Source organism: Myxine glutinosa, chromosome 4 (assembly GCF_964187855.1).
Source record: "Myxine glutinosa chromosome 4, kmMyxGlut1.1, whole genome shotgun sequence".
Taxonomy (NCBI): Eukaryota; Metazoa; Chordata; class Myxini; order Myxiniformes; family Myxinidae; genus Myxine; species Myxine glutinosa.
This window is the reverse complement of record NC_136264.1, coordinates 203,063,603-203,079,293: the sequence shown is the minus strand read 5'-3', so window position 1 is coordinate 203,079,293 and position 15,691 is coordinate 203,063,603. Positions and strand designations below refer to the sequence as shown.

Below are 15,691 nucleotides of genomic sequence, written 5' to 3'. Positions count from 1 at the left end.
TAAAATCTGAATTAAATTACCATTCTTTAACATTTACTTAACACAAGTTTCAGCTACTGTAGTTGATCAGCCTCATTTGAAATGACGGTTCAGATCTTTCAGCCTCAAACCTTTGAAAATAAATATTAATAGGTCAAAGAATAAGAGTAGAGTAATTACATGTGATATTAGATATGCATTGTAACTATGTTAAGACAAATTCCTTCCCTTCCCCACACCCACCCCCTCATTGTCCATGTCGAAAATCACCATCTGCTCTGACCTTTTATTTTAATGTGTTGAACTTTGTTATGTCTTAATGTTACTCTTCAGCATTTTGTTTGGCCGTTAGGTGCCAACTGGCAGGAAATGCCGGAGCTTGGCACTGTCCGTCTAAGTCTCAGGCATCCTGCAACAGCATCGGGATGGGGGACAGTCCTTACATGCATCAACTGCCCCCTCAGCCAATGGTGTGTGAGTGGGTGAGTGAGTGTGAGAGTGTGAGAGTGTGAGAGTGTGAGAGTGTGAGAGTGTGAGAGAGTGAGAGAGAGAGAGATGGGGCATGGTGCGTCATGGATGAGGTGTGTGCCTGAGGAGCTAAAGGTGCGCTTCGTCAGGATGATGGTAGCAGATGCCTAGGCCCAACAGTGGAGAGAGAGAGAGAGAGAGAGAGGCTGCTATAAATTTGCAGTGGTGCCGCCCGGCACCACACCCCCACCTAGCCAGCCACACCTCACCTCCTCACGTCAGGCTCCTGACTGAAGCAGGCCGTTCTTGCCTGTCGCCTTGCAATGCTTCACCTGTCCAGGCTGTGTTCTGCCAGACACAGCTAGCAGTTTTTCAGTCTAATCAGCCTCTAATGTGTATCTCTTGTGGTGTGATTGATTGGGCCCAGATAAAGCATATATAACTAGAACGGCACTCAGTATACATAGCTTTTTGCCCGATCTCTCAATGGTGAAGAATCACTTAAAAATTATATAATTCTCGTATCCGAATCCATATTCAGATCTTCACCAAAATTGAATCGATTCATCCTTGTCACACCCACAACCGGTCCACCAAGTTTCGTCCAAATCCGTCCACAACATTTTGAGATATCTTTTGAGATATTGTGCTATATATCGTTTTTGGCCCAATCTCCCAATGGTGAAGAATGACTTTTTAAAAAATTTAATAATTCTCGTATCCGAATCCATATTCAGATCTTCACCAAAATCGAATCGATTCATCCTTGTCACATACGCTACCTCTCTGCCAAAAATCCAAATCCGTCCACAACTTTTTGAGATACCTTGTTCACAGACAGACAGACAGCGGTGAAAACATAACCTCCATCCACCTTTGGTGGCGGAGGGTAATTAAGGAATCCGCCATTCATTTGTTGGTTCATAGGCGCATATGTCGGTAGTGGGTAAGGGGTTTTATTATCGACTGTTGATCGATTCTTGTAAGTTCCTCCCTCTCTGCCCCATTCCCATTATTGCATTAATTAAACCAACTTGGTCTCAGGTGAATTCTGGTTGTCCTGGTGTCTTTATTTGGTGGTTTCCACAAGTTATTTTCCATAACTCTTCCTCCTTCATCATCTTCTTCACATATAATAATGCCAAGCCTCATTCAATCCCGTTTCTCATATCGATTAGATTCAAACGCTTGCTATATTCAATAGTTTTTCTTTCAACATTTCCATTTTAATATCGCCATATCAAACACCATTTCCGAATACACACCGCCTATTAAAGCATCACAAAGCAGGTCGCTCTACAGTCTACTCGCAACACCAGAAAAAAAATTGGTGTTCGCGTCAGCGAAGCGACAGGTCTTATATTCGAGTTAACTATTAAAAGTGTAATATAATTATAATGTGGCATCCTCCACAAGCACCCAGTACGGCTCAACAAGAGAGCCGAAAGGAGAAGGTCCTCACCGAGAGAAAAGCATGTCCCATCGCAGTGTCGTGCAGTTTAGCCGCTCCTCCTTGTCAAGCAAAGAGTCACATAGCACGGGGTCCACACACACGAGGCTGCATTTGCACAAACAGATCATGGTTAAAATCCAGCAAGTCTCATCGTTGTTACAATCCAACAAGTCTCATCATTGTTAAAATCCAGCAAGTCTCATCTTTGTTAAAATCCAGCAAGTCTAATCGTTGTTAAAATCCAGCAAGTCTCATCGTTGTTAAAATCCAGCAAGTCTCATCGTTGTTACAATCCAACAAGTCTCATCGTTGTTACAATCCAGCAAGTCTCATCGTTGTTACAGTCCAACAAGTCTCATCATTGTTACAATCCAGCAAGTCTCATCATTGTTAAAATCCAGCAAGTCTCATCGTTGTTAAAATCCAGCAAGTCTCATCGTTGTTACAATCCAACAAGTCTCATCGTTGTTAAAATCCAGCAAGTCTCATCATTGTTACAATCCAACAAGTCTCATCATTGTTAAAATCCAGCAAGTCTCATCATTGTTAAAATCCAGCAAGTCTCATCTTTGTTAAAATCCAGCAAGTCTCATCGTTGTTAAAATCCAGCAAGTCTAATCGTTGTTACAATCCAACAAGTCTCATCGTTGTTAAAATCCAGCAAGTCTCATCATTGTTACAATCCAACAAGTCTCATCGTTGTTACAATCCAACAAGTCTCATCATTGTTAAAATACAGCAAGTCTCATCATTGTTACAATCCAACAAGTCTCATCGTTGTTACAATCCAACAAGTCTCATCATTGTTAAAATACAGCAAGTCTCATCATTGTTACAATCCAACAAGTCTCATCATTGTTAAAATCCAGCAAGTCTCATCGTTGTTAAAATCCAGCAAGTCTCATCATTGTTAAAATCCAGCAAGTCTCATCATTGTTACAATCCAACAAGTCTCATCGTTGTTAAAATCCAGCAAGTCTCATTATTGTTAAAATCCCGCAAGTCTCATCGTTGTTAAAATACAGCAAGTCTCATCATTGTTACAATCCAACAAGTCTCATCATTGTTAAAATCCCGCAAGTCTCATCGTTGTTAAAATACAGCAAGTCTCATCATTGTTACAATCCAACAAGTCTCATCATTGTTACAATCCAACAAGTCTCATCGTTGTTAAAATCCAGCAAGTCTCATTATTGTTAAAATCCCGCAAGTCTCATCGTTGTTAAAATACAGCAAGTCTCATCATTGTAACAATCCAACAAGTCTCATCATTGTTAAAATCCAGCAAGTCTCATCGTTGTTAAAATCCAGCAAGTCTAATCGTTGTTACAATCCAACAAGTCTCATCTTTGTTAAAATCCAGCAAGTCTCATCGTTGTTACAATCCAACAAGTCTCATCATTGTTACAATCCAGCAAGTCTCATCATTGTTAAAATCCAGCAAGTCTCATCATTGTTAAAATCCAGCAAGTCTCATCTTTGTTACAATCCAACAAGTCTCATCGTTGTTAAAATCCAGCAAGTCTCATCATTGTTACAATCCAACAAGTCTCATCGTTGTTACAATCCAACAAGTCTCATCATTGTTAAAATACAGCAAGTCTCATCATTGTTACAATCCAACAAGTCTCATCGTTGTTACAATCCAACAAGTCTCATCATTGTTAAAATACAGCAAGTCTCATCATTGTTACAATCCAACAAGTCTCATCATTGTTAAAATCCAGCAAGTCTCATCGTTGTTAAAATCCAGCAAGTCTCATCATTGTTAAAATACAGCAAGTCTCATCATTGTTACAATCCAACAAGTCTCATCGTTGTTACAATCCAACAAGTCTCATCATTGTTAAAATACAGCAAGTCTCATCATTGTTACAATCCAACAAGTCTCATCATTGTTAAAATCCAGCAAGTCTCATCGTTGTTACAATCCAGCAAGTCTCATCGTTGTTACAATCCAACAAGTCTCATCATTGTTACAATCCAGCAAGTCTCATCATTGTTAAAATCCAGCAAGTCTCATCATTGTTACAATCCAGCAAGTCTCATCGTTGTTACAATCCAGCAAGTCTCATCGTTGTTACAATCCAGCAAGTCTCATCGTTGTTACAATCCAACAAGTCTCATCATTGTTACAATCCAGCAAGTCTCATCATTGTTAAAATCCAGCAAGTCTCATCGTTGTTAAAATCCAGCAAGTCTCATCGTTGTTACAATCCAACAAGTCTCATCGTTGTTAAAATCCAGCAAGTCTCATCATTGTTACAATCCAACAAGTCTCATCATTGTTAAAATCCAGCAAGTCTCATCATTGTTAAAATCCAGCAAGTCTCATCTTTGTTAAAATCCAGCAAGTCTCATCGTTGTTAAAATCCAGCAAGTCTAATCGTTGTTACAATCTGACAAGTCTCATCGTTGTTAAAATCCAGCAAGTCTCATCATTGTTACAATCCAACAAGTCTCATCGTTGTTACAATCCAACAAGTCTCATCATTGTTAAAATACAGCAAGTCTCATCATTGTTACAATCCAACAAGTCTCATCGTTGTTAAAATCCAGCAAGTCTCATCATTGTTACAATCCGACAAGTCTCATCGTTGTTAAAATCCAGCAAGTCTCATCATTGTTACAATCCAACAAGTCTCATCGTTGTTACAATCCAACAAGTCTCATCATTGTTAAAATACAGCAAGTCTCATCATTGTTACAATCCAACAAGTCTCATCGTTGTTACAATCCAACAAGTCTCATCATTGTTAAAATACAGCAAGTCTCATCATTGTTACAATCCAACAAGTCTCATCATTGTTAAAATCCAGCAAGTCTCATCGTTGTTAAAATCCAGCAAGTCTCATCATTGTTAAAATCCAGCAAGTCTCATCATTGTTACAATCCAACAAGTCTCATCGTTGTTAAAATCCAGCAAGTCTCATCATTGTTAAAATCCCGCAAGTCTCATCGTTGTTAAAATACAGCAAGTCTCATCATTGTTACAATCCAACAAGTCTCATCATTGTTAAAATCCAGCAAGTCTCATCGTTGTTAAAATCCAGCAAGTCTAATCGTTGTTACAATCCAACAAGTCTCATCGTTGTTAAAATCCAGCAAGTCTCATCATTGTTACAATCCAACAAGTCTCATCGTTGTTAAAATCCAGCAAGTCTCATCATTGTTACAATCCAACAAGTCTCATCATTGTGACAATCCAACAAGTCTCATCATTGTTACAATCCAACAAGTCTCATCATTGTTACAATCCAACAAGTCTCATCATTATTACAATCCAGCAAGTCTCATCAATGTTACAATCCAACAAGTCTCATCATTGTTACAATCCAACAAGTCTCATCATTGTTAAAATCCAGCAAGTCTCATCATTGTTACAATCCAACAAGTCTCATCATTGTTAAAATCCAGCAAGTCTCATCAATGTTACAATCCAACAAGTCTCATCATTGTTAAAATCCAGCAAGTCTCATCAATGTTACAATCCAACAAGTCTCATCATTGTTAAAATCCAGCGTCTCATCATTGTTGCAATCCAACAAGTCTCATCGTTGTTACAATCCAACAAGTCTCATCATTGTTACAATCCAACAAGTCTCATCCATGTTACAAACAAAAAAGTCTCATCGTTGTTAAAATCCAACAAGTCTCATCATTGTTAAAATCCAACAAGTCTCATCGTTGTTACAATCCAACAAGTCTCATCGTTGTTATAATCCAACAAGTCTCATCATTATTACAATCTGGCAAGTCTCATCGTTGTTATAATCCAACAAGTCTCATCATTATTACAATCCAGCAAGTCTCATCGTTGTTAAAATCCAACAAGTCTCATCGTTGTTAAAATCCAACACGTCTCATCATTGTTACAATCCAACAAGTCTCATCGCTGTTAAAATCCAACAAGTCTCATCATTGTTAAAATCCAACAAGTCTCATCGTTGTTACAATCCAACAAGTCTCATCGTTGTTATAATCCAACAAGTCTCATCATTATTACAATCCAACATGTCTCATCGTTGTTACAATCCAACAAGTCTCATCGTTGTTACAATCCAACAAGTCTCATCCTTGTTACAAACCAAAAAGTCTCATCATTGTTACAATCCAGCAAGTCTCATCGTTGTTACAATCCAACAAGTCTCATCATTGTTACAATCCAACAAGTCTCATCATTGTTATAATCCAACAGGTCTCATCATTGTTACAATCCAGAAAGTCTCATCGTTGTTATAATCCAACAAGTCTCATCATTGTTACAATCCAACAAGTCTCATCATTGTTAAAATCCAGCAAGTCTCATCATTGTTACAATCCAACAAGTCTCATCATTGTTACAATCCAACAAGTCTCATCCTTGTTACAAACCAAAAAGTCTCATCATTGTTACAATCCAGCAAGTCTCATCATTGTTACAATCCAACAAGTCTCATCGTCGTTATAATCCAACAAGTCTCATCATTGTTACAATCCAACAAGTCTCATCATTGTTATAATCCAACAAGTCTCATCGCTGTTACAATCCAACAAGTCTCATCGTTGTTACAATCCAACAAGTCTCATCATTGTTACAATCTAACAAGTCTCATCCTTGTTACAATCCAACAAGTCTCCTCATTGTTACAATCCAACAAGTCTCATCATTGTTACAATCTAACAAGTCTCATCCTTGTTACAATCCAACAAGTCTCCTCATTGTTACAATCCAACAAGTCTCATCATTGTTACAATCCAACAAGTCTCATCACTGTTACAATCCAACAAGTCTCATCGTTGTTACAATCCAACAAGTCTCCTCATTGTTACAATCCAACAAGTCTCATCCTTGTTACAATCCAACAAGTCTCATCATTGTTACAATCCAACAAGTCTCATCACTGTTACAATCCAACAAGTCTCATCATTGTTACAATCCAACAAGTCTCCTCATTGTTACAATCCAACAAGTCTCATCCTTGTGAATAAGACCACAAATCTCGAGCACAATGCTGCTGCACGGGTACTTGGTATATCAGGTCAATGTTTTCTGGTCTTACCTGTGATTGGATCGGTCTACAAGTTCATTTTCTTTAACGTAACGGGTGATGACTTCACGCACCTCCACCCGGTTGAGCACCGCACCCTTCCTGCAGCAGGCAGTCACAAAACAATTCTGTTGGTTTGTCACACGTCAATTTACTGCTCAGCACATTAGGCAGGTTGGTTGGTTGGTTGGTTGGTTGATCAGCTGATCATACACTGCACCATCTACACGCACGGACCCTACTTGATATTGGCACATGCGAACAGCGGTTGCAGACGAACGGGGACGATGAAGAGCGGGACAATGTCGGGGGGCTGGTACTCGTACTCCGATGACTGAGCCGGCACGTCCTTCACCCGTGCCGATGCAGAACCAGATTTGCCCACACCCCTTGGTTTGGAGAACGAGACAATCCTGGGGAGACATGGAAGTGCAAGGTGTGAAGTTGTTTTGATTTACTTCAACAACTTCACTGGAATTTTGACATTTCAATTTTCAATCACATTTCATTGTGTAATAGACAGCTGGTACAGGCAGGGTCTGCCACTTTTTATACAAATCGTCACATGACATACACCTGTAATCTTATTGGGAGTTCGACAGGAGCAACTGACACATCTCGTTTCACTTATTGGTGATAAGGTGGCTGAAGAACCTTGGTGAAAAGATCCAACGAACATTGTGTGATGCAGTGCCCCATCAGAAATTGACAAATTCAGACACCCAATCAATATTGATAAGGAACAGGAAGCATCGGCTCAAGGCAAACACGCTACACCTGGTACGATGCCGAACTTGCAATGAAGCGATACGTGGGAAATGCGGAAGCAGGGAGGGAATGTACACAAGCGACGGGATGGGCGGGCACAATGATGCACTCTCACTCTGGGTGTGTCCAGGCCACGCCGGTTATGGTTTGCACTCCACGGGATATTTCCTTTACTTGCAACAATCCCCGGCGCTGCAGGCTGGACATGAAGCGCGAGAGCTGGGGAGGGGACAGGAAGCACTGCAAATGGCTACATTGCAGGCAAAGGTTATCCACAAGGAATTTGGTAAATGGGGCAAAAACCCACACCCCACCACCCTCACCCACCCCACCTTGCCCTCAAACTCAAGCCACTTCCCTCTCACTTTCAACATTTGGCTCATCAATGTTTCCACATATTGTGCTTAAACGTTGCATTTGGAGTGTAATACGTGTTAAATTCCCAGAACACAACTCGTACCTTTTTGAAGCTCGACTTCTTAATATCCACTTTTGTGTCCTTTGGGCTGGAGAGCAAAGGGAAGGATGTCAAAACAAAATAGGGACCAAATGCACTTGTGGCACAATTAGCTTGCTCATGAGATATTTTGCCCAACGTCAAATGCTGAACGTCATTCATGATGACAATTTGTTCATCATCCGTAATTACATCATTGGTTCATCAAATGCTGAATGTCATTCATGATGACAATTTGTTCATCATCCATAATTACATCATTGGTTCATCAAATGCTGAATGTCATTCATGATGACAATTTGTTCATCATCCATAATTACATCATTGGTTCATCAAATGTTGAACGTCATTCATGATGACAATTTGTTCATCATCCATAAATACATCATTGGTTCATCAAATGTTGAACGTCATTCATGATGACAATTTGTTCATCATCCATAATTACATCATTGGTTCATCAAATGCTGAATGTCATTCATGATGACAATTTGTTCATCATCCATAATTACATCATTGGTTCATCAAATGTTGAACGTCATTCATGATGACAATTTGTTCATCATCCATAAATACATCATTGGTTCATCAAATGTTGAACGTCATTCATGATGACAATTTGTTCATCATCCATAATTACATCATTGGTTCATCAAATGCTGAATGTCATTCATGATGACAATTTGTTCATCATCCATAATTACATCATTGGTTCATCAAATGCTGAATGTCATTCATGATTACAATTTGTTCATCATCCATAATTACATCATTGGTTCATCAAATGCTGAATGTCATTCATGATGCCAATTTGTTCATCATCCATAATTACATCATTGGTTCATCAAATGCTGAACGTCATTCATGATTACAATTTGTTCATCATCCATAATTACATCATTGGTTCATCAAATGTTGAACGTCATTCATGATTACAATTTGTTCATCATCCATAAATACATCATTGGTTCATCAAATGTTGAACGTCATTCATGATGCCAATTTGTTCATCATCCATAATTACATCATTGGTTCATCAAATGCTGAACGTCATTCATGATTACAATTTGTTCATCATCCGTAATTACATCATTGGTTCATCAAATGCTGAACGTCATTCATGATGACAATTTGTTCATCATCCATAATTACATCATTGGTTCATCAAATGCTGAATGTCATTCATGATGACAATTTGTTCATCATCCGTAATTACATCATTGGTTCATCAAATGCTGAATGTCATTCATGATGACAATTTGTTCATCATCCATAAATACATCATTGGTTCATCAAATGTTGAACGTCATTCATGATGACAATTTGTTCATCCATAATTACATCATTGGTTCATCAAATGCTGAATGTCATTCATGATGACAATTTGTTCATCATCCATAATTACATCATTGGTTCATCAAATGCTGAATGTCATTCATGATGCCAATTTGTTCATCATCCATAATTACATCATTGGTTCATCAAATGTTGAACGTCATTCATGATTACAATTTGTTCATCATCCATAAATACATCATTGGTTCATCAAATGTTGAACGTCATTCATGATGCCAATTTGTTCATCATCCATAATTACATCATTGGTTCATCAAATGTTGAACGTCATTCATGATTACAATTTGTTCATCATCCATAAATACATCATTGGTTCATCAAATGTTGAACGTCATTCATGATAACAATTTGTTCATCATCCATAATTACATCATTGGTTCATCAAATGTTGAACGTCATTCATGATGACAATTTGTTCATCATCCATAATTACATCATTGGTTCATCAAATGCTGAACGTCATTCACGATTACAATTTGTTCATCATCCATAATTACATCATTGGTTAATCAAATGCTGAACGTCATTCATGATGACAATTTGTTCATCATCCATAATTACATCATTGGTTAATCAAATGCTGAACGTCATTCACGATTACAATTTGTTCATCATCCATAATTACATCATTGGTTAATCAAATGCTGAACGTCATTCACGATTACAATTTGTTCATCATCCATAATTACATCATTGGTTAATCAAATGCTGAACGTCATTCATGATTACAATTTGTTCATCATCCATAATTACATCATTGGTTCATCAAATGCTGAACGTCATTCACGATTACAATTTGTTCATCATCCATAATTACATCATTGGTTCATCAAATGCTGAACGTCATTCATGATTACAATTTGTTCATCATCCATAATTACATCATTGGTTCATCAAATGCTGAACGTCATTCATGATTACAATTTGTTCATCATCCATAATTACATCATTGGTTCATCAAATGGTGAATGTCATTCATGATTACAATTTGTTCATCATCCATAATTACATCATTGGTTCATCAAATGCTGAACGTCATTCATGATTACAATTTGTTCATCATCCATAATTACATCATTGGTTCATCAAATGCTGAACGTCATTCATGATTACAATTTGTTTACAGAATCATTGGAATCTCCCACGATGAAGCTAACTCCGAGGGCCTTTCACTCACTCACTCACCGCAGGCAGGTTGGTGGTCTTTCCGTCTTCTACCGACTCCTCTCCGGCCGTGCCCCCCCCCAGCTCTTTCTGTGCTCTGTCCCCCAAATACTCCTACAGGTCACACAAGATCTGCCTGCAACCCTCTTATGGTTAAACTGCCAAAATATGGGCTCTCTGCTCACCTTCACTCCTTCATTCCTCTTCTCTCCCGCCTCCGGAACAAACTCCTCACTCTCTTCAATCCCACTCCTCCCTCCAGGTCTTTAAAACAGCTGTTCACCACCATCTCTTATCTTCCCCCATCCAAAACCTTGATCTTTTCTACCCCTGTTAATTCACCCTAGATCCACTTTTTTGAAATTCCAACTTCTTTCCTGGAAGTCCTAGCAGTGTCCATGTGTTTTATACCTCTTCCCCCCCCCCCCCCCCCCATACCCCCTCTCTTCCCATGCCTCCTCCACCCAAGCGCTCTCCCTCCCACAGATCTCCCGATGTCCCTGTTCTCTACTGTTGTACTTGTGTGCTTCCCTCTCTCTCCCCATCTTGCCTCCCGCTCCCTTGATCATATGTTTTATGTGTCAGTTTGTCTTTTTGTGATTAATGTTAGCTCTTACACGAGCCTCGATCTTGTACACATAATTTTTTTTTTTTAAATCCAGCAATGCCCTCGTCTTTATCCTCCATGTGCTTTAAAAACTAGCAAAAATAAAACAAAATAAAAGAGGAGGGTGAAGAAGAATAATGTTCCTGCAATTCATGTAAAACTATCACCAAAGTCTCCTGGAGTTCTTGTTACCTCCGTCACCGAAGGTGGAGTGCGGTTATGTTTCCACCCTTGTCTGTGAGCAGGATATCTCAAAAAAGTTGTGGACGGATTCGGGCGAAACTTGGTTTTTTTATCTTGATTTTTCAACCTCCCAGATCGAAACTTGATTCGGGCGAAAGGTTGTTTGTGTGACAAGGAGGGATTTATTCTATTTTGGTGAAGTTCCGGATCCCGATTCGAGTATTTTACGAAACTATACGCTGCCCCACATTCAGAGATATGGACACATGCGGCAATGTGGGTACCATGACGGGAGGATGTAGCTGCCGTAAAAGGTCGCGACCGTCAGGGGAAGGTCCTCTGGTCCAATGCGGCTCTTGAGCGTGTGCAAGCAGCACTGCAGCAACAACCAATCGTGCTGCTCTGGGAGGTTGAAAACGATGGGAAGAGGTATTGAGGAGATAGAAGGGAGATCACTCTCAATACTCACACAGTAACATACAGGGAGTAATATGGGTGCAGCATCCTCGACCATATAGTGAGGGGAGAGTATTAAACCAGCCATCAACTTGTTCTCTGCAGTATTTGATTATGTATGCAATTACAATAAGTTATTTTTTTACCTTGTGTCATACTATCTACAGCTTCCCCGGCCTTTTCCTCTCCTCGATTTTCTACCTCTTCCTTTATCTCGTGATGATCCTCCTCTTGCTGTTGCTCCCTTTCTTGATCTCGGTCTTCCTCCTTGTACCCTGGTTTCTTCAATTGCTCGTCTTCATACCTCTCCACTGCACTTTGCTCTTCCAAAACAAGTTCTGCCAACGAGGTGGCCATGGCTACGCCCTCTCCATTCTCAACCGCGCAGATGCCCACTTCATCTTTGGCTCCGCCGACTTCCTCGTCGGGTATTGCGATTGGTTGTTCAGGCTCCACCAGAGGGACTATAGGTGGATTTGATTTTGGACCGAAAGCCCTGAGCAATGACAGACGCAGACACAAACATACGGATAAACGAACACCTCCACAACTTAAACCCTCATGCACTCGAGCTTTTAGAGCAATTATCAGGTTTCTTTTTCTCGACAAGAGTGAGAGTCATGAACAAGCAATTATTATTATTTTTTTGTATACAGGATCGAGGCTCATGAAAGAGCTAACATTTATCACACAAATCAAACGCAAATCTTGAAAATCAAACGACACATAAAACATATAATAAGGGGAGCGGTAGACAAGATGGGGAGAGAAGGGGAAGCACAAACACAACATTTGAGAGCAGGGACATCGGGAGATCTGTGGGAGGGAGAGGACTTGGGGGGAGGAGGCGTGGGAATGGGGAAGGGGGGGGGTGGAAGAAGTATAAAACACAAGGACACTGCAAGGACTTCCAGGAAAGAAGTCGGAATTTCCAAAAAGTGGATCTGGGGTGAAATTAGCGGGATTCGATTATTGGAAGCAACAATTCATTTGGAGAAACAATTTCCCCGGAATCTGAGGACACTCGTCCAACTTCTTACCAGTTGTAAACTGCATAAAAACTTCACCATGGCAAGGTTCATCACCAACGAGACACGAAGGTATGACAGATGCAAGATAGCAGAATTTCAACCCTCGCTCTCCGACAAATTCATCATCGTTTCTACACCTGACAAGGAGGTGTGGTATCTCACCAGAGGTGGTCCGACATCGTGTGCAGGATGTTTACTCCACGGCCTCTCATGCCAACCGCCAGCATGTTTGCAGAGCTCAAAAAGGTGACACCCACAGCCACAGGTGCCCTGCACAAAGGACACTAAAATGCACACATTTCCACAAGGTTCTACCATATTTTGAAAAGACTTCCTCATCAATTTCACTGCAATTCATGCACAAAACAACAACTATAATGGGGAGAATTACATGTTGTGAGCAGACCCAACTCACCTATTTTCTACCAGGTGCACAGAGCACAGCTGGCCAATTTGTAGTACCGGTAGGCCTTCTGGTGGGATAACCACACCTGGCAGCATCAGGTCTGAAACGGACAGGATGAGAAAAACACAAACATTAAACCAAACTTAAAACTTGATAACTTCAGAAAATACAGGTGATGAAGTGACAGATGACCATCTAAGTCTTGTAGGGTAGACCAAGGTAGCAGATCATCAAGGTCTTACCTGCACCACCAGCAAGCCGGGTTAACACAGGAGGCCAGGTGGTCAAGCTGGGAAGAAGATCAGGGAACTTCCAAAGGGTGTACACTGCGAGGAAAAGGAACGATCAGTTGAATCGATGAATTTTGGTTATATAGGTAACCTTGTATACTTCAAAGGTGAACAAGGTGTGGGCCTCAAATTTAAACATTAAACTGGTTGACCTGTCACCATTACTCACTGATGTTTCACAGATATCAAGGTGCACCTGAAAATCACGGCAGACCTTTGGATGTCATGGTACCTTAGTAGCGAGGACATAAGACAGGTAGCCGAGAGGTTGCGGGTTCAAATCCGGTCAAAGGTAGCATCGTTAAACTGAAATATTAAATAAATATCAACTCTGGGGTTCTGTAAACGGAGATAGTCTCAGGAGTCATGAGATTGTCAGTAAAAGCCCAAAAGGCTCACTAATGACCTAAATGGAGGTGGTAATCTGGCTGCCTGGTCTGGCCTCCGTGTGGTGACATTCCACGTTTGGATAAACGAACACCTCTACGCCATACCGGTTGGTGTTAGGGTTAGGGTTGCGCCATACCGGTTGGGACAATACGACCGGCAGACACAAAAAAGGCCGGCTCCCCCGCCACAAAGTACACGGTATGGATTTGTCCGTGATGGTCAATCGCTCGTACAACAGCCAGCTCCCGCTTTCCCGGCAGCAGGCACCAGAGCTGCTCAGCACTCAGTTTGGGAAATGCAGCCAAGATGTCCGCCCTCAGCTTCCGGCTGCACAGAACAGGACGAGCATTGAAACTCAAATACCTTTCGACCCACGACACCTGCGTCACATTCACCTCTCACGATGTACTTTATCGACAAAGAAAACAAGACCATCGGTCGAGTAATGTAGTTGAAGCATGTTCGTATCCATTTTCCTTTACTGTGGTCTAAGGCTCGAGGGGGAGCGAGCACACACATCACACGCAGGACATATAGTCCTTGAGCCAACCGGCCATTTTTTGAAGTGAATGCTCCGGGGGGGGGGGGGGGGGGGGGGAGTAATTCTCATTATGATTTTCCATTAGACCAATGTCTCAAGTGTCAGAAAAGGTGTGATGGACATCTGAGAACGGTAGCTTAGTGCCCGGATGGACGCCATCTTTGAAACCACCCAGCTCGAAAATGCCCATTTGGTGGGGTACATTGTTGCACGTGTATCTGGACTTCTATACTAGCTATCGATGTGCGGTTGACGACTAAATATACGTCCGATGTGTACCGTCTAAATAAAAAATAATATGAAGCATTTTGTTTTAGATTAATTATTATAAAAATCAATTATCGAAAAAAAATCATATATTTTTCAATATTTTATTATTAGACTTGTACTTTTTTTAGTGAAACAACACTGGTATGATTTTCCAAATTATGCATTGTGCTACACCGTTTATCTGTCTATAAAAATAACTCAAAAACTAAAACATATCATCCACCACGAGTGTACACAAAAAATATATGAAAAGGCATGCACTTTCCACAAACCGAAACTATGTCAGTTGGAATTTCCCGCCGATAATCAACCCACAGAACCCAGTGCCGAAAGTGACGTCAGTCTATTCTATATCTATATTCTATATTCTATATCTCAGTCTGAGATTTGTTGCGGTGACCTGATTAATTTCTGAGGGGGGGGGGGGGGGGGGTGGCTTAAGAACTAAAAGTGAACATGTTAGATGGCGCCACATACAACTCTATTATAGAGTTGTATTGTGGCGCCATCTAACATGTTCACTGACTTGGATGAGTATGTCTATGTAAGCTGGCGAGCTTTTCGGATATCGGAGTAATCTAACGTCAGTCTTTTTGTTCTTTCAGCTGAGATGGCCGGTGTCGAGGCGAAACGGGCGAAGATTGAACCTGAGTCCGGAACGTGCATCCTGTGCAGCAAGAAGTCGCCACTCTCTGAACTAAGCAAGGCAGCGGGCAACAGTTCTTGGAAGACATTGTGTGACGCAGCCGCAGTTAGAAACTTTTATCCAATTCTAAAGCTAGTCCAAGAAGGCGCAGTTGAACTTCCTAATATTCCAATATTATACCATAGGGCTTGTAGAT

General features: G+C 40.6%; 1 protein-coding gene across 1 annotated transcript in view; it reads right to left on the bottom strand.

Annotated features, from left to right (window-relative positions):
- The window catches only part of EIF2D (eukaryotic translation initiation factor 2D), a 33,218-nt gene that overhangs the window by 8,554 nt on the left and 8,973 nt on the right, over nt 1–15,691 (bottom strand). Inside the window, exons 3-13 of the mRNA XM_068114293.2 lie at nt 14,175–14,365; nt 13,601–13,684; nt 13,368–13,458; nt 13,115–13,222; nt 12,068–12,417; nt 11,750–11,867; nt 8,159–8,204; nt 7,814–7,917; nt 7,173–7,343; nt 6,943–7,032; nt 1,910–2,005 (exon numbers count right to left, since the gene is read on the bottom strand). Of these exons, the coding sequence (XP_067970394.1) occupies nt 1,910–2,005; nt 6,943–7,032; nt 7,173–7,343; nt 7,814–7,917; nt 8,159–8,204; nt 11,750–11,867; nt 12,068–12,417; nt 13,115–13,222; nt 13,368–13,458; nt 13,601–13,684; nt 14,175–14,365 (1,449 nt within the window). The remainder of the gene's footprint in view (nt 1–1,909; nt 2,006–6,942; nt 7,033–7,172; nt 7,344–7,813; nt 7,918–8,158; nt 8,205–11,749; nt 11,868–12,067; nt 12,418–13,114; nt 13,223–13,367; nt 13,459–13,600; nt 13,685–14,174; nt 14,366–15,691) is intronic.